Source organism: Hevea brasiliensis, chromosome 1 (assembly GCF_030052815.1).
Source record: "Hevea brasiliensis isolate MT/VB/25A 57/8 chromosome 1, ASM3005281v1, whole genome shotgun sequence".
NCBI lineage: Eukaryota > Viridiplantae > Streptophyta > Magnoliopsida > Malpighiales > Euphorbiaceae > Hevea > Hevea brasiliensis.
This window is the reverse complement of record NC_079493.1, coordinates 109,744,818-109,767,921: the sequence shown is the minus strand read 5'-3', so window position 1 is coordinate 109,767,921 and position 23,104 is coordinate 109,744,818. Positions and strand designations below refer to the sequence as shown.

Here is a 23,104-nt window from a genome sequence, read left to right as displayed (position 1 = left end):
TATTATAGGATAGTCAAAAGATGACTAGCAATTCAGTAAAGGTCATAGAAAATACAGAATGAAAAATCTAGGAAATTTTCAGAACAGATCAAACCCTATACAAGATTTTACCACCTTGTAAAATATGCAGGAAAAGGCCATACTAAACCATAGAACTATCAGTCCCCTAGTTAAATACGAATGACAATAATTACTTCTCTCCAAATAATTCAAGAAATGCTATTTCGTGCAATGCCCAAAAAAAAAAAAAGGAGAATTTGGTTTTTTTTTTTTTTTGGGGTGGGTGTTGTGGCAAAAGGGGGCACACTATGCGTACTACAAGCAGTACAGCTTTAAGTTTTAGACAACAGGTCATGTCTATCCATTAGTTTGAGGAATGCAATTTCAAAGCCAACTTGAAGCTTTCCCATGACATCAGCCTATATGTAAGCTTGATAACAAATGGAGGAAAGGATGTGAACCAGACTTGATGAATTATGAAGAATGTAGATTATACCTTGCTCACATTTCAGGCTCTCTTTTGAAGGATCCAACAGGGACCGCACTTGCAGATTCATGATTAGTACCACTCATAACATCCATACCCTGTTCCTTGAAACAAACAAAACCATGTAATTTTTTAAGATGTAAATCTACTGCATAACTCCGCCTGAGTAATTCGTGCTTAGCCGATCCCAAGCCCGGATAAAGGAGGAGGGTTGCGATAGGTGACAACCAGCGTAAAAATTTCGTTACACCCTATGATATGGATTCAAATGATATAAACGTTGGGGCGTCCTCTACTAACGACGCGCTACATCAGAGCCCGGGTGTAGTGATAAATATGCAAGGGTGTAGGGCGTTCACCGAAAGCGACGCGCCATGCCGGCGCCCGGGTGTGGTGTTAAGTGAGCAAGGGTTTCCACATTATGGACGAGTGTGGGTAAAGAAGTTAGTCCATAGGACAGATAGTAGAACAAATAGTGGAACAGAACACAAGATAGACATAGAAAACAATAGAAGATATCATAGAAGGAGACCAATTAGGAAGGAGCAGGATAGGAGGAGGATCAAGGTTGGTACTTGGAATGTTGGATCACTTACAGGAAAATTAATGGAGCTTGTGGATACCTTGGAAAGGAGAATGGTGAATATTGCTTGCATTCAGGAGACTAAATGGGTAGGAGAGAAAAGTAAGGAAGTGGGTAATTCAGGGTACAAACTGTGGTTTACCGGAAAGAAGAGAAATAAGAACGGAGTGGGTATAATCATAGACAGAACATTGAAAGACGCAGTAGTAGTTGTGAAAAGAGTAGGAGATAGAATTATACTAGTAAAGCTAGTACTAGAAGGAGAAACAATAAATATAGTTAGTGCTTATGCCCCGCAAATAGGACTAGACAGTGAGAGTAAACAAAGGTTTTGGGAAGATATGGATGATTTAATGCAAAGCATACCGAATGAAGAGAATGTTTTCATTGGTGGAGATTTGAATGGACATGTAGGAAGTGATAGGCAAGGTTATGAGAATGTTCATGGAGGTTTTGGTTTTGGTAGTCGAAATGAAGAGGGAAAAAGCATCCTGGATTTTGCTATGGCATATGACCTAATACTAGCAAATACCTACTTTATAAAAAGAGAGTCACATTTAGTGACTTTCAAAAGTGGGCAACATAGAAGCCAAATCGACTTCCTCTTAACCAGGAAGACAAATAGAGCTCTATGCAAGGATTGCAAGGTCATTCCAGGAGAGGCTTTAACAAGTCAACATAGGTTGGTGGTCTTGGATGTCAAGTTTAGGAACAATTCAAGTAAGGTCAGAAGAAATAGTGTAGCTCGAACAAAGTGGTGGGAGTTCAAAAGAGTAAAGCAAGTGAAGTTAAAAAATGAGCTTCTCGAGTCCGAAGTATGGAAGCTAGATATGGAGGCCAATGATATGTGGATACAGATGGCGTCAAAGATTAGAGAAGTAGCTAGAAAAGTACTTAGAGAGTCTAAAGGACATGGACCACCCTCAAAAGAGAGATGGTGGTGGAATGAGGAAATACAATAGGCAGTGAAGAGAAAAAGGGAATGGTATAAGAAATTACCTAAATGTGATAATAATGAGGCATATGAACAGTACAAGATAGCAAAGAAAGAGGCAAAAAAGGCAGTTAGTCAAGCAAGAGCACAGGCCTTTGAAAAGTTATATGAGAAACTTGAAACTAAAGAAGGGGAGAAAGATATTTATAGATTAGCAAGGAGTAGAGAAAGGAAATGTCAAGATCTCAATCAAGTTAGGTGCATTAAGGATAAAGAAGGAAAAGTGTTGGTGAAAGATGAGGACATTAAAGAAAGATGGAGAAATTATTTTAATGATCTCTTTAATAATAGTCAAAATGGAAATAGCGTGAATATAGATTATAGAACAATAGAAAAGAATGTAAATTATACTAGAAGGATTAGATCTTTAGAAGTAAAGGAAGCACTTAAGAGAATGAAAGTGAGTAAAACCTGTGGACCCGATGAAATACCAATTGAAGTGTGGAAGTATTTGGGAGTGGCATGGTTAACTAAATTATTTAATAAGATTCTAAACTCAAAGAAAATGCCTGATGAATGGAGGAAGAGTATTTTAGTACCTATTTTTAAAAATAAGGGAGACATACAGAGTTACTCAAATTATAGGGGAATTAAACTCATGAGCCATACTATGAAGTTGTGGGAGAGAGTTGTGGAGCATCGACTACGTCATGATACTTCTATCTCTCTCAATCAATTTGGTTTCATGCCCGGTCGTTCAACTATGAAAGCGATCTTTCTCATTAGAAGCTTGATGGAGAAATATAGAGATGGGAAGAAAGATCTATACATGGTTTTTATTGATTTGGAGAAGGCTTATGATAGTGTTCCAAGAGAGATCTTATGGAATGTGTTAGAACAAAATAGGGTATCTATTAGGTACATACAAGTATTGAAAGATATGTATGAAGGAGCAATTACTATTGTGCGCACAGTGAGAGGGGACACAAGAGATTTTCCGATCTCAATTGGATTACACCAAGGATCAGCCATAAGCCCTTACCTTTTCACATTAGTTTTAGATGAACTGACGAAACATATACAAGAGAATATTCCTTGGTGCATGATGTTTGCGGATGATATTGTTCTGATAGATGAGACACAAGAAGGAGTCAATAGGAAGCTAGAACTTTGGAGAAGTACTCTAGAGTCAAAGGGTTTTAAGTTAAGTAGAACGAAGACAGAATACATGCATTGCAAGTTCAGTGAAGGCCAAACTGGTGATAGGGAAGGAGTTAGTTTGAATGGAATGGTACTATCCCAAAGTAATCACTTTAAATATCTAGGCTCAGTCCTTCAAGTAGATGGGGGATGTGAGGAGGATGTTAGTCATAGGATTAAAGCCGGATGGCTGAAGTGGAGACGTGCCACGGGAGTTTTATGTGATCATAAGATTCCCAATAAATTAAAAGGAAAATTTTACCGTACAGCCATACGACCGGCTATGTTATAAGGTAGTGAGTGTTGGGCACTGAAAGAGTCGTATGCATCTAAGATAAGAGTTGCAGAGATGAGAATGTTAAGGTGGATGAGTGGCCATACTAGACTAGATAAAGTCCGTAATGAAAGTATTAGAGAAAAGGTAGGAGTGGTGCCAATTGAAGATAAGTTGAGAGAAGGGAGATTGAGGTGGTTTGGTCATGTGAAGCGTAGACATACGGAGGCTCCAGTTAGACAAGTAGAGTACATTAGGTTAGAGGATAGAAAGAAAAAAAGGGGTAGACCTAAATTGATTTGGAGGAGAGTTGTACAACATGACTTAGAAGCATTACACATTTCTGAGGATTTAACCCAAAATCGTTTAGAGTGGAAAAAGCAAATCCATATAGCCGACCCCAAATTTTTAGGATAAAGGCTTAGTTGAGTTGAGTTGAGTTGAGTTGTAAATCTACTGCATAAAACTGAAGTTCTTAGCATGCATATGAATATGAAGTCACGGACTTTAAAGAAAATAAACACAGATTACAGATGGTCAATGGAAAAGTGCTACCTGGTTAGTTGTATTTTGCCCGTGTATCTGCTGAGGTTTGGCATTAAGATCAATCAATGTATTGTCAATCTTGCAATCACCATCGGTGTTATTCTCCATCATTGGAATGGGCGATACTCTGTGATTTTGCTTATTGTCTCTCATCATGAGTTTAGGCAGCTGATTTTGGTCCCTCCATACTTCATTTTGATCAAGAGGTTGCCATCATCATGCACAATCATATTGCACTGCAGACAGAAGGAGCTACCATCTGTCTCAAAGTAAAAGAAAGCCACTTGCATGTTGCAAGGGAAGCATAAAACTCAAACAAGGAGTACATATAATTGCTCACAGTTAAAAACTACAAAAATTAACTCATTGATTTTTTATATTTATTACAACAACAATAATAACAACATTGATAACGATTACTTTTAAAAAAATCAACTTAAGTTCAAACTTAAAAATTCTAAGTTAATAGTAAATATTTCCTCCCCATCATTAGGAATAACTATTCCTCTCCCAACTAAGCCAAGCTTATTTAATTGAATCTGTTAATGGAAAGGAATGCAGGCATTCAAAGATGAAAAGAGAGAGAGAGAGAGAGAAGCTGCTAGACTGCACAGGGTTTTACAAGTATAAAGCATAAAAAGATTTTCATAATGTCTAACCTCTTTCAAATTAAATTACTGTACAGATTTAACTGCACTACGCTGCTCCAAAATTCTAAAACTCAAGTATGCAAATAATCACATGCAGCTCCTTTTATGCAATGCCCACTTTCATGGTACTTGCACACTCTATGCCCTTTGAAGGGAGGCCTAGAAGAGTCTCCCCTGCCAAATGATGACTGCCTATTCCATGGCTTACCTCCACCATAACCAGTATCTCCACCCTGAGAACCACCATCCCTTTGGCTTGAGAATCTGTCCCCATTGTGGTTCTTTTCACTTCCACATGACCCCACATTCCCTGGAGATGCTACCCAACTGGGATTTGCATTTCCAGGAGGTTGCCCTTGGCCAAGGGGTACCCAAGCTAAATTGGCATTTATAGGTGTTTGCCCTTGGCCAGGTGGCACCCAACCTGGAAATGCATTTCCTGGTGCTTGACCCTGAACTGCAGCAGCCAAACCCAGATTTGCATTTCCAGGTGCTTGTGCTTGCCCATGTGCAACCCAACCTGCGTTTGTGTTTGCAGGTGCTGGCATCTGACCAGATACAACCCACCCCTGATTTGAATTTGCAGATACGGGTCCTCCCCAGCCCATGTTCAGATTTCCTGGAACCGACCCCCAACCAATATTTTGATTTTCTAGCCCTTGTCTAGACGTAACACTTTGGTTATCAGTAATACTCACGCCCCATGGCACATTAGATGGAGCAGCAGAAGGTTGAATGTTTGGTTGCCCAGGCATAGGACCTCCCCACCAGTCAGATGGTGCCAAACCTGAAGCTCCTGGGGCGGTAGAAATACCGCTCAGGTTGCCTGCAATAAAGGATGAAGCAGAATTATGGGCAGCAGTAGTTGATGCATCGCCCCAGCTACCATAAGCACTAGGTTGAGTAGACATTGAAATTGAATTGTTCTGCTCTGGCTTCTGGGATGGTTCACTTCCCCACACCTGAGATCCACTACCAGTTATTGCATGTGAAGTAACTATTTCAGGATTGGAAACGGAAGCAGCCCCCCATCCTTGTGTTCCAATAAGAGTATTATTATTAGTTACAGGCTGAACCAAATTCTGGAGACCTTTCATATCAGTAACAGTATTAACTGGAGCAAAACCAGAATCAGGTGCTGGAAGCGGATGGGAAATGACCTGTACCCTTGGTGATTCACCAGACAAAGTTGATTGAGAACGCATCTGAAGAGAATTTGCAGAATTCAACAGTTTTGTTGAAGATGGAGTTGAAAAATGTGGCAATTGGCTGATTTCAGGGATAACTATAGCAGGGCGTTGCAGCTCCCCATTACCACTTGGGAGTGAGTTAGCTCCCAAGAGAGAACCAGCAGGTTGAGCTGGGGTAGGTGACCATTTGCTTTCAAATGGTTTCCCCTTTGTTCCACTTGTGGCAGCTTGGGCCAGTGTCGGGGAAGGCAGATTTGTCTCAGAACCCCACTTTTCTGTAGAATACTTGGGAACATCAAGGGATGCTGAAGTAGCTCGATCAGTAGAATTACTAATTTCAGGCTGAGGTTTACAACCCTCTTCTGCAATTGTGGAATACGAGGATGATAGATGAGGACTGTGACTTTTCAGGAACCCGCTGTCCACCAATGGAGGGTCTCCCTGGAAATTTCCAACCAATGCATCAGTCAAAAGAAAAGAGTCATCCTGCTTCTCATTAGTTCTCCATATTCTCAGATCAGCAGGGAAATATCCAGTATTACTCCATTTCCGCAGCTGCACCATGGAAAATGGTCCTTGTACTTTTCCAGATGGATCCTGGTAATGCCATATCTTGTCTGTTTCGTTAATTTTGATTGCAGATCGTGTCACCACCGCAGAGGAAGGTGCCATTGCAATATCCTGTTTAACACTAGGAAATGATCCTGATGATAGCACAGGATGGACACTTTTAGTTTCTAAATTTGATGCAGATTTTGGCTTCTCCCAATTTTGTGATTGCTGTGTTTCTCTGTCCCTTCCTTGACCCCACAAACTTTCATTTAGTATCTCACCAGCTCCAGCATTATCATCTGTTTTGATCAAGAAACCTTTATTGGACAAGTTTCTGCTCAAATCCCGATTCATGCTTGAGTAATTCCTAGTTCCCCATGAATCATTTGAAGCAAAACTTCCTCTTCCAGAAGAAATAGGCTCTCTCCCTCTCCTGTTAAAGCTACAACCTCCAGGTCTCAGATGGTCTACAACATCAAAAGTTGTGTCAAAATTGAATGACAAAAGGTAAAACAAAAATGGAGGAGGTAATGTTTGCAAAGTATAAGAAAATAAAATACCTCGTCTCTTTTCATCCGTTTGGCCTTCATCTTCCTCAGACTCATAACTTGGATCCATATTTGGGTCAGCATGAATTTCTGGTATTTCTTCAAATCTGCGCTGGCGCTCCTCAGGCAACTTCAGAAGTTGCAATTTCTCTACGCATTCTCTAAGCGTGAAGCATAAGTTACGGACTACATTAAACTGTTTCTGTAAAAAAGTGACTGCTTCCAAAGGAGATAATATGAATGCAAAATAACAAATAAATCTATACAAGATTAAAATGTCTCTGGTTTTTACTTACAAGAAACATTTTAATCTCCCCCAACAACCTAAAGCGGAAAAGAAAAAAGATAAAGGGTTGCAATAGGTATCTTAACACCAAGAAGTAAAGAAATAAATGTTTCAAGTCAAGCTAAATTTATCCATTTTTCTACTCAAAATACCAAGAGTTAGTTTTAATCAGCATCTTTACTCCAACTAATTTGCATGACCATAAATAAATGAACCATGAATGAATCTAAATATGCCTTGGGCAGGTATGCCTCAGGTAGTTATGCATCATATTTAAATAAGAATGCGAAAAGGATAAATTGATTTAAAAGCCACTGAGTCACTGACACATACTTCAAGAGAATGACACTCATGCCTCATTGTAGCATAAGTTAAGAATGTATAACAGGAAGTAAAAAGTCAATGACCAGAAGCCAACTGCATGAACTAAGAAAGTAAAATTGATGATAAAATTTCATGAGAAAGGATATTCCTTCTTCCGGCCCAAATCACTGGCTCGATCACGAAGATGACTGAGACGTGTTACCTCTGATTCCAATGACTGCATTAGACATATAGCGTACCAGTCATATAAAAGCAGATTAATATAAAGAATCATCAATTTTTTAAATAGCAGAAAGAATGATTCCAGAAGAGGCAAATTAAACATTCATCAAGATGCTGAGTAAATAATTGTCTGCATGAGTTATAATTCAAAAGAATAAGGTGTAAACAACAGCTAGCATCTCTCAAGCAGAGAGCGACAATTTACAAAATACTAAGGTTTCAAATAATAGTCATTACATAAGGTAACATGACAGCCATTGTTTAACAGATTTTCAGAGTCCCTTTACTGGTGTCAGTAACAGACAATATTTCTGCAGTGGTATTGACCTATCATAAAGGTTGTTTCATGTATAAAAGAGCAGGTTTTTTGTCCTCGGGCTCCTCCAGCAACCATTTCCACTCTTTCTTCAACCTAAATCCCTTTAATTCTTACTAAATGAAATTTAGCTTGAAATATCTAGGGGCATTTTCACACTTTGCTTTGTTGGTTAATAATAACAAAGATAAATCACAGATTCAAAGTCTCTATTTGATATATACATGTTCATTAGTTGACTTTTCAAATTTTTTTATGAAATCCTTTAATATTTATTGATACGGACCTGGTATATAATAGAACTGAAAGGCGAGAAAGGATCCATATAGCTGACCCCAACTAGTTTGGGATTAACGCGTAGTCTTAGTTGTTGTTGTTGTCCTTTAATATTTATTCATTTACTCATAGCAACAAGCCACAACTTTGCAGTTTCCATTACAGGTGACAACAATTGCTATCACAAAATGATTGCAACTTAACAACAACTTAGAGTTAATCCCAAACTAGTTAGGGTCAGCTATATGAATTTTTTTTCGCCATTCAGCTCTGTTAGACTCTAGGTCAAAATGATTGCAATTTAAATTCATAAAAAAATATTGTTAGAAAGATAATGTTCCATTTGATAATCCTACAGCTTGACATGGTCAAAAGGCTAGAGATGGAATTTTTTTTCCTTGCCGTGTTAGGTTTATCTCCCTAACCACAAGTCAAGAAGGAATCCTACCACATTCTAATTTTGCCTCAATTTTACAAATATATTTTGTAATATAGTTTTGTCATCCAAAAAATGTGAAAACTCATTTAATTTTAGAAATATACCATTTGTTACTCAATGTTATTCTTTTTTCCTCAAATGTTAAGAAATAATATTCAATATTTAATAAATATGTGTATAATATTAAGTGACAATACATAAAAATACAATTTTATTAAAAAATTACAAAATAACAAAAATAAAATGGCCCCGCCTCGCTCGTACTCCGAGGTGGGAATGAAAATGACAAACCCATCTCATTATTCCTAGTCAAAGACACAAGGGTAAGGAAATAAATTTATGTTATCCTATAAATAATCCAACCAATGAAAGCACGTAGGCGTAGATCCTGAATTTTAAATTTTTAAAGCCCAAGAGCATCTAAACATGGCATGCCATAAAATTGCCCCTATTTCAGATAGGACTACAGTGCATGCTACTTTTTCCTATCGAATGAATTTATACTCAAGGAAGCCATGCACGGTTTCAGATTAGACATGCACGCAAAAGTTATTTACAAATTGAACACAATGAATCCTTCCAATAGAAGTCAGTAGATGAATAATTTCATATAATTTCATAGCAATCAAATGATCAAGATTTTCCAACTAATTGGCTTTTTCAAACTTTATTATTGAAAGAATTAAGTATTGGCGGGTGCAAATGATCTTGTATGTTTATTTGTAGTAACATAAATAGGAGCCAGACACCAACCACTGGATGTGGGTGACTCGCATATATTATTTCTAAATAATAATAACAAGAGAGGTTGTCTTCATGGAAACTTAATTCTTTACAGTCGATTGGCAACGACTGGCTCTTGATTACAGGTTGATCCAAATAAACTTAACCATTAGCTATTTTTCCCACTAGCCTGGCAAGTTTTTAACTTTACTTGCGTTTTTCACCTATAGAGTAACATTAGGCTAGAAGTACATGCTACAAGCCTACAACACTCGATTAATTGAGAAAGTAGAAGACACTAAACCCAGCAGGCATGCAACATCAAGCCAAAAGGACTCCATAAAGCTATAAGCTATTCTTCCTTAATTAACCATGATTTAATATTTCTTTCAAGTTTGAGACCTTCGAGTCCAGACTCTTTCAATTTTATACACTCTTTCAATTACATACACACCGACAAAACAAGAGCAGAAAATGAAAGTGATATGATATACTTGTCCAAAGAATTCCATAAAGCTCAAAGTTTGCCCTTGATCAAACATGATTTATTATTCCTTTCAAGTTCCAGACCTTAGAGTCTCAAGTTTCAACTATTTAAGTTATATACAAACTAACAAAACAAAATAAAAGCAGAATAATTAGGCAACATGATATGTAAAAACATTGAGAATATCATTACTTGTCCTTTTGAAGTAGCATTAATGTTTAGATCTATCTTTTAATAAGTCAACCATAGTTTATCAGTATTTGACCTCAGAGAGTCAGCATTATAACCTATGGGACATTCCAGCAGTAAACTCTTAGTAATTGGAATCTCTATCAAGAGGTCCCAATTTTTAATTCCACTAGAACAAAGGCTGGATTGGGAGGAGGGAGTATGTTAAAGGGGAGAGTAGAGTAACCCCATGGTCTAGCTCACAGATGGTCAAAAAAGGATTTACTTAATTACCATGAATAGTTTGCTTTTGTTCAGAAATCACATCATGATTACTTAGAATATTCCAAAAGTCAAACATCATAACAAATGTTCTTGACACAAAAAAACTTACATCTTCAACTCTGACTGCCTGAAGTGACATGGCCTTTTCCTGAATGTCACCCTACATGCAAAAAATTGTCTCCTCAGGACACAGATAATGTAGAAACATATCCAAAGTAACATAGCATACCACAGTCAACCGATTGATAAGACCACATTTTATGCTCTGTCGCAGCCGCTTGCATTCATCCTAAGAAAATATAAGAAGATAATTCCCTTGAGCAGAGAAATAACCATAAAAGACACAGGGAAATAACGAAATAAAATTTATAAATTAATCTTTAATATCATCAATAATTTCTGATACATAGAAATTTCAGTTGAAATATTGTAAAATTAAAACTACAAGCATTTTATGCCTAACCATCAATATCTGATATTTCCATCAAAGTCTCAATTATTTTAGTCCATGCTTGACAGTATCTTGAACTTTCCAGAAACATGCTTACACCAGAATATTTCCATTACATCATTGCAGGAAGGTGTCCAGAACAGAAGGTTCTCTAGGCTCTAGCACTAAATATCATATTTTGACTCCAAACAAAATTCTAGAAATATTATGATCACAATGAAGAAATACTTGAGTCTTAGACACTGAAAAGTAAGCCTGCAAATGAGCTCAGACTCGACTCATTTATAAAACAGCCTCAAAATTTAGACTCAAGCTTGCCTCATTTATGAAACAAGTAAAACAAGCAAAATACAACCCTATTCATATATGGCTCGTTGTTTAAATGTAGACAAACAAGTTCAAATCAAACTCAACTCAACTCAACTCAACTCAATTCAACTCAACTAAGCCTTTATCCCAAAAATTTATTCGGGTCGGTTATATGAATTCTCTTTCTCCACTCTAAACAATTTTGGGTTAAATCATCGGAAATGTGTAATGCTTATAGGTCATGTTGCACTACTCTCCTCCAATTCAGTTTAGGTCTACCATTTCTTTTCTTTCTATCCTCTAACCCAATGTGCTCTACTTGTCTAACTGGAGCCTCCGTATGTCTACGCTTCACATGACCAAACCACCTCAATCTCCCTTCTCTTAACTTATCCTCAATTGGCACTACTTTCACCTTTTCTCTAATACTCTCATTACGGACTTTATCTAATCTAGTATGGCCACTCATCCGCCTTAACATTCTCATCTCCACAACTCTCATCTTAGACACATACGGCTCCTTCATTGCCCAACACTCACTACCATATAACATGGCCGGTCGTATGGTTGTATGGTAAAATTTTCCTTTCAACTTATTGGGAATCTTGCGATCACATAAAACTCCCGTGGCATGTCTCCACTCCAACCATCCGGCTTTAATCCCATGACTAACATCCTCCTCACATCCCACATCTGCTTGAAGGATTGAGTCGGGATATTTAAAGTGATTACTTTAGGGCAATAGCACTCCATCCAAACTAACTTTTTTCCTATCACCAGTTTAGCTTTCACTGAACTTGCAATGCATGTATTCTGTCTTCGTTCTACTTAACTTAAACCCCTTTGACTCTAGAATACTTCTCCGAAGCTCTATCTTTCTATTGACTCATTTTCGCGTCTCATCTATCAGAACTATATCATCCACAAACATCATGCACCAAGAGATACTCTCTTGTATATGTTTCGTCAATTCATCTTGAATTAATGTAAAAAGGTAAGGACTCACAGCTAAATCTTAGTGTAATCCAACTGAGATAGGAAAATCTCTTGCATTCCCTCCCACTATGCGCACAATAATAGTTGCTCCTTCATACATATCTTTCAACACTTATATGTACCTAATAGATACCCTCTTTTGTTCTAACACTCTCCATAAGATATCTCTTAGAACACTATCATAAGCCTTCTCCAAATCGATAAAAAACCACATGTAGATCTTTCTTCACATCTCTATATTTCTTCATCAAGCTTCTAATAAGAAAGATCGCTTCCATAGTTGAACGACCAGGCATGAAGCCAAATTAATTGGGAGAGATAGAAGTGTCATGGCGTAGTCGATGTTCCACAACTCTCTTCCATAACTTCACAGTATGGCTCATGAGTTTAATTCCCTTAAAGTTTAAGCAACTCTTTATGTCTCCCTTATTTTTAAAAATAGGTACTAAAATACTCATCCTCCATTCATCAGGCATTTTCTTTGAGTTTACAATCTTATTAAACAATTTAGTTAACTATGCCACTACCACATCTCCCAAACACTTCCACACTTCAATTGGTATTCCATCGGGTCCACAGGCTTTACCCACTTTCATTCTCTTAAGTACTTCCTTTACTTCTAAAGATCTAATCCTTCTAGTGTAATTCACATTTTTTTCTATTGCTCTACAGTCTATAATTACGCTATTACCACTTTGACTATTATTAAAGAGATCATCAAAATAATGTCTCCATCTTTCTTTAATGTCTTCATCTTTCACCAACACTTTTTCTTCTTTATACTTAATGCACCTAACTTGATTGAGATCTTGACATTTCTTCTCTCCTTCTTGCTAATCTATAAATATCTTTCTCCCCTTCTTGCTAATCTATAAATATCTCTCTCCTTTCTTTAGTTCCAAGTTTCTCATATAACTTTTCAAAGGCCTACGCTCTTGCTTGAGTAACTGCCTTTTTTGTCACTTTCTTTGCTATCTTGTATTGTTCATAAGCCTCATTATTATCACACTTAGATAATTTCTTATACTATTTCCTCTTTCTTTTCACTGCCTTTTATACTTCCTAATTCCACTACTACCTCTCTTTTGAGGGTGGTCCATGTCCTCTAGATTCTCCAAGTACTTTTCTAGCTATTTCTCTAATCCTTGATGCCATCTGTATCCACATATCATTGGCCTCCACATCCAGCTCCCATGCTTCGGACTCTAGAAACTCATTTTTAAGCTTCACTTGCTTTACTCCTTTGAACTCCCACCATTTTGTTTGAGCTATCATATTTCTTCTAGCCTTTCTTAAATTGTTCCTAAACTTAACATCCAAGATCACTAACTGATGTTGAATGGTTAAAGTCTCTCCCGGAATAACCTTGCAATCCTTGCATAGAGCTCTATTTGTCTTCCTGGTTAAGAGAAAGTCAATTTGGCTTCTATGTTGTCCGCTTTTGAAAGTCACTAAATGCGACTCCCTTTTTATAAAGTAGGTATTTACTAGTATTAGGTCGTATGCCATGGCAAAATCCAGGATAATTTTCCCCTCCTCATTTCGGCTACCAAAACCAAACCCTCCATGAACATTCTCATAACCTTGCCTATCACTTCCTACATGTCCATTCAAATCTCCACCGATGAGAATATTCTCTTCATTCAGTTACATAAAAAAAATTCACAAATCTATTTTAAAAAATCAAATTGTGTTAAAAATATTAATATACTTAACCATATATGTTGTCTTTTAATATTAGTACAATACATGTAACAAGGCTTACAATACAAGTATATAAAATTCTTTTAGAAAAAAAAATGTCATTTCTCCATTTATTCTTTTAATAAACATTTTTAAATAGACTTCTATCCATGTTATAAATAGAGATACATATAACATAAAGTCAAAATCAAATTATTAATAGTTCATAAAAATGTTGACTTCTTAGCCTACAAAAGTCGAGCTTCACCTAACTCGAGCTTAGCTCATTTACTAAACAAATCTTAAAAGCAAACTAGAGTTTAGCACATAAACCTAGCAACAAACTCAAGCAAGCTTTTATGAAGTTGAGTTTTGAGCAACTCACAAGTGCCGCTTATTTGCTGCCCTATTGAAGATGCAAAAATAACTTGAAATAGAAATGGTATCATTAATCACCTCAGTAAATTCTTGATTTGAGATTATATCAATTGATACAATCTCAGTCTTGTTTAAATTTAATATTTCCAGCAGGTAATCAGTTGTCTTTTTGCCAACTCTATAGGGTTCAGCAGCTTTATTTGTACCTGCATATATCATAAAAGAGCTTTATAATCGTATGAGATTTATTTTCTTCTAGACTCAGGCCAAAAATTTGTGAAGTGAAAGACATTAAATGCAATATTTACCAACAACTTGGACCAGCCTATATAAATCTTGCTTTTGAGCACTCCCAGATATCCTGATTCTCACAAAAGAACCAACAACTTTATCATGAAATGTTTCCGTATCATCAATTAGATTCTCCAACAAACTCCGCCGTAAGTATATTAAATTGATATTGTATGTATCAATGGCCGCATAATCATCAAGATTAGATTGCAATCCTCTTCCATAACCCTTTTTACGTGACCTACGTTTCTTGTCCTTACTAGCCTTCTTAAGACCATCAGAGTTTCCATCAGCCTCCAACTGATTAGTTTCAGTATCGACAACACTCCCTTGAAGATCATCTGCCTGAGAATCCTCTTTTAAAAGAAAATGTGTTTCCAGAAGTTTTAACATTTCAAAGTGCCCCACATGTGGCTTCCCAAACAGTTTCTCAAGCCTTGAATCACAAATTATTTGACTTTTACGACGAGGATCACGAAGTTTATTCCTTTTTATATATTCCAGAAGAAGAGCTTGCACATCAAATTGAGAACACACAGATTTATCACCATTCTTCATATGCATAACAAATTCCAAAAGCTCTTTTGATGCCCACTGCACACTTCCATCGTGGGATGCCTCTTCAGCATCATTTACTGTTGTTGTAATCAGTGAATCCTTCTCCTTAGCATGAGATTTCAACCGCTTTTTGGCCTTTCTTCTTTTAGAAGTAGTTATTTCTGGATTTCCAGAACTGTCTGATCCCGATCCTGCATCATTATGAGCATCATAAGGTTCATCCATGGATATCCGCTTCCCAGCATGTAACTCGGATCCTTTCCATGGATTTTTAGCCTGACAAAGTTCGTCTGAAGTTATAGATAGCCTCCCTTTTAAATCAATCCAGTAATCCTTGAAGAGATACTCCCAGTTACTTCTGTCATCAAAATTTATTTGGGCCTGCACAATTAACAACCGCATAAGCAGAAGAGCAAAAATAGAACAAAATTGTCACCAACAAAGAGAGAGAGAGAGAGGGAGAGAGAGAGAGAGAGTGTGTAAAATAAAGATGAAAGAAAACTGATACTCAACTTGTAACAAACAAATGAGAAGGAAGAAAAAAAGGTGATACATAAAGTAGTGGTGCAGACTAAGCAACTAAAAAATGTGTGAAAATTCAGAAAAAAAGAAGTGGAATCAACTACTACCTCAGTATTCTTTCACAAAGCTAGTCAAGCTAAGTAATAAGCATTAATTGCTGAAGCACCAAGTTAAGGATGGAATGAAGCTTGTTTTATTGCTTAAATAGTTACTACTACAAGTGTGCTGCATCAGTTGTTAAGTAGGGAGAAGATAAATATGAAGAGACAGGAAATGGTAGATGGAACCTGGTATTAAGCAGAGAACCCAATTTGGTAGTAAGCAAAGACCTTATGCTTCATTATGAGAAAGAAAAACAGTACCAAGCAGATGCCAGAAAAGAAAGCAGAAAAGATGCACAAAACAAATAAATGGGAGAATTCCCTCTATCCTGTGATCACTTCTTCTATTTCTTTTATAACATATTTGAAGGAAAAAATTATTGCAAACACCCTTTAAGACTTTTAATCTCCTTTTCCAAAAATCTCCTTAAATTATGAGAAACATTATTACAGAGTCAAGGAAAAGTAAAAAAGGCTAACAGGGGAAGAATGCTATTTTTTGGCATCTCAATCATTTCCATATATGTTTTTAGTCAAGAAGAACAAGAAATGTGCAGTTAATTTCAATAACATTTGAACCACAGAGCATGCAAGTACAGAAAAGTATTGACAACTGAACCAAGATGGACAAGGAATCTGGTGATATCAGAGATAGACTTTCTAAAAATCAAACACATTCCTTAATCAATACAAGTATAAAGTCCCTCGGTTTCTTTCGACAGTCCAATGGAAATAAAATTACAATTCATTTATGACATTGGCCCCCTAATTAGTTTATTTGCTGATCAAATCAATTGTAAACATGCAGATAACATACCCAAGCATGATTAGGCGCACAAAGAAAACAACATATCAACAGTATAGATGATTACAAAATCACATCAAAGCAGAATTATCTTGTTAGCAATTTAACATCAATAAGAACCACATATTAATTATTGAAATTCTCAGTAGGGTATCAAAGAACCCAAGAACACTAGCTTAGTAGAGTTTATTTATGCATCACCCCAAAGCAATCAATTCAGAATTTCAGATGCCTAAAAAGGTCACATCAGTCAAACAAACACTCATTAGCAATTAAAAGAACATCAAAATAACAACTTAATATTTGATATTACGTTACTCTTTCCTTTCTCAAAGTTTAACAAATTACACACAAGCAGACCAAAACAGTGCCAGATTTGCCTCCTTCACAACATCAACAACAACAAAACATATGAAGAATGCAATGCAAGAAGAAATTTAAAACCTGAAAGGTTCAACATACCACTTCATTGTTTCCCTGCTCATTCCTTTCAATCAACATGACAGTTTTCATGCATGCCTGACAGAAACCTTTGTTACCTCTGACACATAGGATAAGAGCATCTTTGACACAGCCTTTGCACAAGGAGAACGTGCATGTATAACACATATAGTAGGCATTCTTCTCACAGATGCTACAAAGATGCCAACCTAAATTCAGAGAAAATAAAATCATTCATATTAGATTATACAAGCAAGCCATAATAACAAAATATTCATACAAAAGAATATCAACAAATGAGAACATATATATTGCAATAGACCTTTCTAGAAAAACAGTAGATTAGAAATGCATTAGACCTTTAAAGAAAAACACTAGATTAAAAAATAAAACAAAATCATATCCATAATGCTTACAATGCTCCAAAAGTATTTGTACAAGCAAGCACCCTAGAGTAAATTTATACATGCTTGTCTTGTCAACAATGTGGACAAACAAAGGTCACCTCACATTGAAGTAGCTCTTAAAAAATTTTGAAGTGCTTGAATCATTGTATGTGAGACCAAGGACATTATAATAATCCATCAATTTCAAGCAAAACACGAAGCAAAGGAAAAAGAATATCACAATAATTGAACCTACGAGTTCATACAACCTAGACCACAGGCAATTCTGAAACAAATCTGAGTTTACTCTTTGCTATAGAATGAACTTCTTCAAACGACTTGAAGTTTAGGAAACAACTAAAATTCTTATTTTCTATATTTTTTCCTAAAATAAGTACTCCTAAAATCTTTAGGAGTGTATTCTGCATCAAATGCTCTCTATGAGTTGCCCAAAACATTACTTAGTCAGTTAGTCCATCTTGTATACCTTCCAGTCAATATTTGTTGAGCCTCCTAACTCCTCATATGAGCTATTTTAAAGACTTAGCCCAACTTGGCAGTCAATTAACCATCATGAAAATGATATTCGCTTGTAAAGCTGTTCTGATAGTACCAGAACAATTGGTAATCATCAAGGGTCAAGACTCATAGGGCAAAAGCCAAGCAACAGGCATGCACGTAGTTGCAAGGAAAGGAATACTTGGCTGATTGAATGAGTTACAGTATCCTAATGCTCTTACAGCAAACTCCAACCCATATGATATTTAGCACAAAATTAGACTAAATTGTCACTTCCAATTTCCCTTATCATTTATTTTGTTTACACAAGTGCTAATATTGGGAAAGTAGCAATAAAAGCTTTAGCGGCTCTAAATCTCTCTAAAGTTGTAGCCTAAACTAAGTGGAACACAGGAAATGGATCCATACAATCTACTCCAACTAATTTGAGAATAAGACTTAATAGAGTTGAGTTAAATATTTAGTATTAAGAATCCTAACTATTTATTCTCCAGCTAGTAGCATTCTATTAGTCTCTGTTCATTCCATCATAGACAGATTCTTAAAGTTGAAGCTTGGGCAGGCAAGGAGATAGTTTTAAACCACATGCCTGAAGCATAATCAAGTTTAAGCCATTAACTAAGTTGATCACAAGGTGGCTAACATTCTTCTTGCTTACCCTTTTCTCTATATAGAATGCAAAACTTCTTACAAAGAACAATCTCTACCAGGTTATATAGAACAATCTATCTTCTAAAGCAGAATGTACTGCTTTTGTCATCAACAATTACTTTAACACTAATGCAGGGTCATTCAAGGAACCAACACAAGAATGAAGCTGAAGTACATTGTAGTGCCAATCTAGCAATTGAGTTTGGAGAGCCTAAACTGTTTTTCTGAATAAAAGCATCATTTTAGATGCTGTTAAAAAAAGCAATTTGAAAAAAACTGTTTTGTTATTTTAGTGTTCATATGAATAAAACTTATCAAATTTAATTTTAAATTATTTTTTAATACTCTCTAATTAGTATATTTAAAAAAGTGATTTTCTCAACAGCAATTTCAATAGCAATGCCAAACAGGCCCAATATTTCCCCACAAAAAGGTGTGTACAAAGCTAGGCTAATATTACAATTTCCTTTGAGACCTTCAGCGTTTCATAAAACCTATCATGTAGTCACTAAAAGATGATAACTTCGCGGAATAGTAATCACAATTTTGCTGCCTCTACTTGGAACCAAATATCGCGAATATCAGCAATTGAAGGGGACTTTCGACAATTCATGAACACGAATCATTGGAGTCAATGTCACACCTCAAATCACGCACAATAAACCAACTTGGTGAGCTTGCAAAACTTAAATAGTGTGCTGGGCAAGAGCTTCCTTTCCCTTCACACAAGTCCACTCCTGCAAGCTTCGCTGACATGTACAAAGAACCTTTTCCAAAGAAAAGAAAAGCAACAACTTAAACACTTAAAAAGAAATTCAAATAAAAGGATGTGCCTAAAAATTGGAAGTGTTTAAATAGTTGTGATTTGTAAATGTTTTAAAGACCTTTAAAATAAACAAAAATTAAAATTTAATTTTTCAAGCTGTGAAGGAACTTATTTACATCTTTTGTTAGAATCAAATTTTCCAACTGTGTACTATCACAATTGCACTAAAACACCTAAATATAATCACTATGAAATTTATCATCATCCCTTACATTCCTCTAACTAAAAATTTAATAATGCAAAAATGCAAGTGAAGAAAAGCCCAAAGCCACATCAGAAAAGTCCACTGATCAACAGAAACCAAACATCTGAAACACCACAAAATAACAAGTAACAGAATAATCAAATAAAAATATACCCATCAAAAAACTTGGAAGCAGAAAGAAAAGCTACTCACCACAATTCCAACGACCCCTAGTTTGAAAGAATGCCTCGTCTCGATTAACACAGGAAGGATGATATGCCTTAGGGCACCCCCTACACAACCAATTATATTTAAACAAATAATTAAAACAATAGTAGAACAAAGACTTCATCACAACCCACATAAATGAATTAGATGAGTAGTTCTTTTTTATCACCTGCGGTCACAGAGGACAAGTTCACCTCCATCGAAGCAAATGAAACAAACATCCTCCTCCACCTTCTGCCTGGTTGAAACTCTAGAGGGGGCCTTGGCATTCTTTCCCCGCTTCCTCTTCCCACCAGCATTTCTGCTCAGTTCCTCCACTTCATCTCCTGCCCCCTCCGCCTCAGTTCCATCTGCAAGTTCCATCTCCTCTGCATTCTCTGCTTTTTCAGCCGTCTCTGATTCTTCTTTGGCATTTGTTACATCCATCTTCTCTTCCTTTCCATTTTCCTCCGTCCTATCAGCCATCTCCATCCCGTCCATGTCCCCTGCCTCATTAACAACCTCCTCTGTCTCCTCTGCTACCTTAGTTTCCTCTGCATTGCCAGTCATTTCAGTCTGATCTGCTGCCTCCATCTCCTCTGCCAATGTAAATTCTTCAGTCATCCCCTCCTTCTCCTCCTCCACCTCCACGGTATCCTCTGCCATGTCAACCATCTCTGCCTCTTCTGCCGTATCCAAAGCTGCCTCCTTTGTTTCCTCTGACATATGAGCCATCTCTGCCTCTTCTGCGGTGTCAGCAGCCTCCTCCTTTGTTTCCTCTAGCACGTCCCTCTTCTTCACATCCTTATCCACCATTACTGATCCCTCCATCGTGCAAATGACATCCGCTACCACTGCCTTCCCAGAGTCCTCTACTAAGTTAACAACAGCCTCCATTTTAGTCTCTGTTTCCATATTCACTCCTGGCACGTTAACTCCAGTATCCACGACCCCATAACTATCCTTATCCTCTTTTGTTTCCTCTGACATGTGAGCCATCTCTGCCTCTTCTGCAGTGTCAGCAGCCTCCTCCTTTGTTTCCTCTACCACGTCCCTCTTCTCCATATCCTTATCCACCATTGCGGGACCCTCTATCATACCAGTGAAATCTTCTTCCATAGCCTTCTCAGAGTCCTCTACTAAGTTAACAACAAACTCCATTTTAGTCTCTGTTTTCTTATTCACTCCTGGCACGTCAACTCCAGCATCCAAGACACCATAATTACCCCTATCTTCGTTAGATGAATCGCTGTAGTTTAAATGTCCACGCCGTCCCTCTCCAGGAATCAAATCATTATCTGCCTCTTCTTTTCGAGGAACCTCTGGCACAATCTCTGGTGTCTCGATACCCTGGCCCTCCTCTTTGACGTCAGCACTCTCCTCTTCGGCCTTAGCACTCTCTCCTTCGCCCCCCTCGGCCACCGGTGGTTGCAGCAATCGTGAAGGAGGAGATTGAGACTCACGACCACCTCCAACAACATCCAACTCCCTAAACTCTACCGCGGGCGTATTATCCCCCGCAACCACATCCTGATATTCGCCGTCGTCGGGAACATTGGTTTCTGTTTCAGGTGGCGGTCGTGACTCGCCATCCCCACCACCACCACCGAATTGTTGTTCGGGCAACTCGGCCACAGGGTGGGGCCTACATTGAGGTTGGGTACATAAGAGGTTGTTAACAGTGTGAGGCTCTGCAGTGATTGCTGTTGTTGAAGTGATTGTAGAGTGCCTTGAATTGTCTTCTTCTTCGGTTTCCATTAGAGAGAATGAAGTGAAAATCAGAAAACCCAGAAAAGGATTAGGGTTTTGAATTTTTAATGAAATCCGCGTCGTTTTCTAGCTATTGGAGTCCGGGGATGTGAAGACAATTTGCAGAGGCCAGTTTTTATTTGCAACTCCTTTGATATGCATTGCCCTGATATTGGATCGGGTTTGCTTCTTGTGATTATATGGGCTGAAACCCAATCTCGTAAGGTTCGGTTGTTTTCTATCTATTTTTATGAAAGGTTAAACTATTATTATATCCATGTATTTTTTTTTTTAATTTTAATTATATTAATAAAACCAGAAAAAAAACTTAACAAAAATGTTCGAACACCTTATACATCCAATCTAGGTCTAAAAATAAGTGAAAAAAATATCTAAGCAAAGGATTATCATTGAAAAGAACATAGCTAAGAAAATTTAGGGTTTAATTTAAACAACAAAACTAATAAGAAAAAAAGAAGTTTTAACCAAATAGCAAGTAACCTTGTTAAATTACTTAATAACCAAGGAAATAATAATCTATTATTTGATCTAAAAGCAATTTATAATATTGAATCACATAGCAAAAAACAATTCTTATGCATTAACCTCAATTTCTACATTGCATGATGCGTGCATGAGCAAACATTTTAAAGCTTCTTAAATACCTAACGCCATTGCCTTGTGAGGCTAACATAGCCCTTGCACAAAACCTAAACAAGCAGCCACAAATTCCCCCTTTTAATTATGCAACACTGCTCCAAAACCTGTGTAACTAGTTGTTATAGAACAAGCCGCATCAACGTTACATTTTATCTTCCCTTATTCAAGTTTTCTCCAAATATCCATGACCCCACCCATAAGAAAAGTTATACAATAAAATCGATATATGTATAATAGTTTTATCATAACTATTGATTGTAGTACGTTATACCATAATCGATGGTTATAGTGAAACCATTGTATGTATATCGATTTCACTAAATAAAAATTTCATCCATAATAACCTAGCCCATGTTAATAAAACTAGAAGAGCGAGCAGCATTCCACTCATGAAGGATAAGGAGAGCAGCATTAACCATGTCATGCAAAAATTAATGATGTCCATTCCAAACGAAACGATTCCTCAAAATCCAGAGTGTCCACAACACAACACATAATTTTGAAGAGATCTGAAAATCATTATCCTGAAGGAAATTAAAAAGACAACCTGCAAAATCATTTGTAAAATAATGCAAGTTAATATCCATAAGTTGCTGGCAAAGCACCATTTTAGGATAAATAGTATTAACATTTTTCTTTAGGCTTACCTTAAGGTTTTATAAAGTAAAATTTTTCAAAGTAAGATTTTTTATAATTTTTAGACCTTCATAAATTTTTAGTGTTTAAGAAAAAGGAAATGTTTTTTTTTTTTAAGTATTTGGAGGTTTAAAGAGAAAACTTTGTTAACGCACTAATTTTAGTGAGTTGGAAAATTGAGGTTCTCAAAAACCTCCAAAACCCATACCTTAAAAAACCTTATACCCTCCCAAACATAAGCTCAAGGTTTAAAAACCTTGA

The 23,104-nt window shown here is 36.8% G+C and overlaps 2 protein-coding genes across 5 annotated transcripts in view; both read right to left on the bottom strand.

The window, feature by feature from the left end:
* Positions 1-23,104, bottom strand: part of LOC110646075 (B-box zinc finger protein 19) — a 38,253-nt gene that overhangs the window by 3,040 nt on the left and 12,109 nt on the right. For all 3 annotated transcript variants that reach the window (XR_009148838.1, XR_009148837.1, XM_058146987.1), the window contains exon 5: positions 497-585. Coding sequence is in view for 1 of the 3 variants with exons in the window: in XM_058146987.1 (XP_058002970.1) it covers positions 502-585 (84 nt within the window). In the remaining 2 variants the exon portion in view is untranslated. The remainder of the gene's footprint in view (positions 1-496; positions 586-23,104) is intronic.
* Positions 516-21,700, bottom strand: LOC110646072 (zinc finger CCCH domain-containing protein 19). Of its 2 annotated transcripts, XR_009148833.1 has the most exons (12): positions 19,989-21,700; positions 19,805-19,884; positions 17,047-17,234; positions 14,616-15,537; positions 14,386-14,513; positions 10,720-10,779; positions 10,600-10,650; positions 7,721-7,791; positions 6,977-7,131; positions 4,684-6,883; positions 4,034-4,260; positions 516-591 (listed from the first exon to the last, which is right to left on the bottom strand). XR_009148833.1 is itself a non-coding variant. In XM_021799388.2 (10 exons), exons 1-10 carry the CDS (start codon positions 21,554-21,556, stop codon positions 4,746-4,748), a joined length of 5,361 nt encoding a protein of 1,786 aa, XP_021655080.2. In that variant the 5' UTR covers positions 21,557-21,699; the 3' UTR covers positions 4,641-4,745. The 2 variants fall into 2 exon arrangements, 1 of the variants encoding a protein (XP_021655080.2); XM_021799388.2 differs by lacking the exons at positions 516-591; positions 4,034-4,260 and having other exon boundaries at positions 4,641-6,883; positions 19,989-21,699.

Coding starts and splice junctions, on each gene's coding strand:
- LOC110646072 (XM_021799388.2), bottom strand. CDS start 21,556: ATGGAAACCGAAGAAGAAGACAATTCAAGGCACTCTACAATCACTTCA. Junction 15,538..17,046: donor AGCAGGGAAACAATGAAGTG/GTATGTTGAACC, acceptor TTAATTGTGCAG/GCCCAAATAAATTTTGATGA. Junction 14,514..14,615: donor TAGGCTGGTCCAAGTTGTTG/GTAAATATTGCA, acceptor TGATATATGCAG/GTACAAATAAAGCTGCTGAA.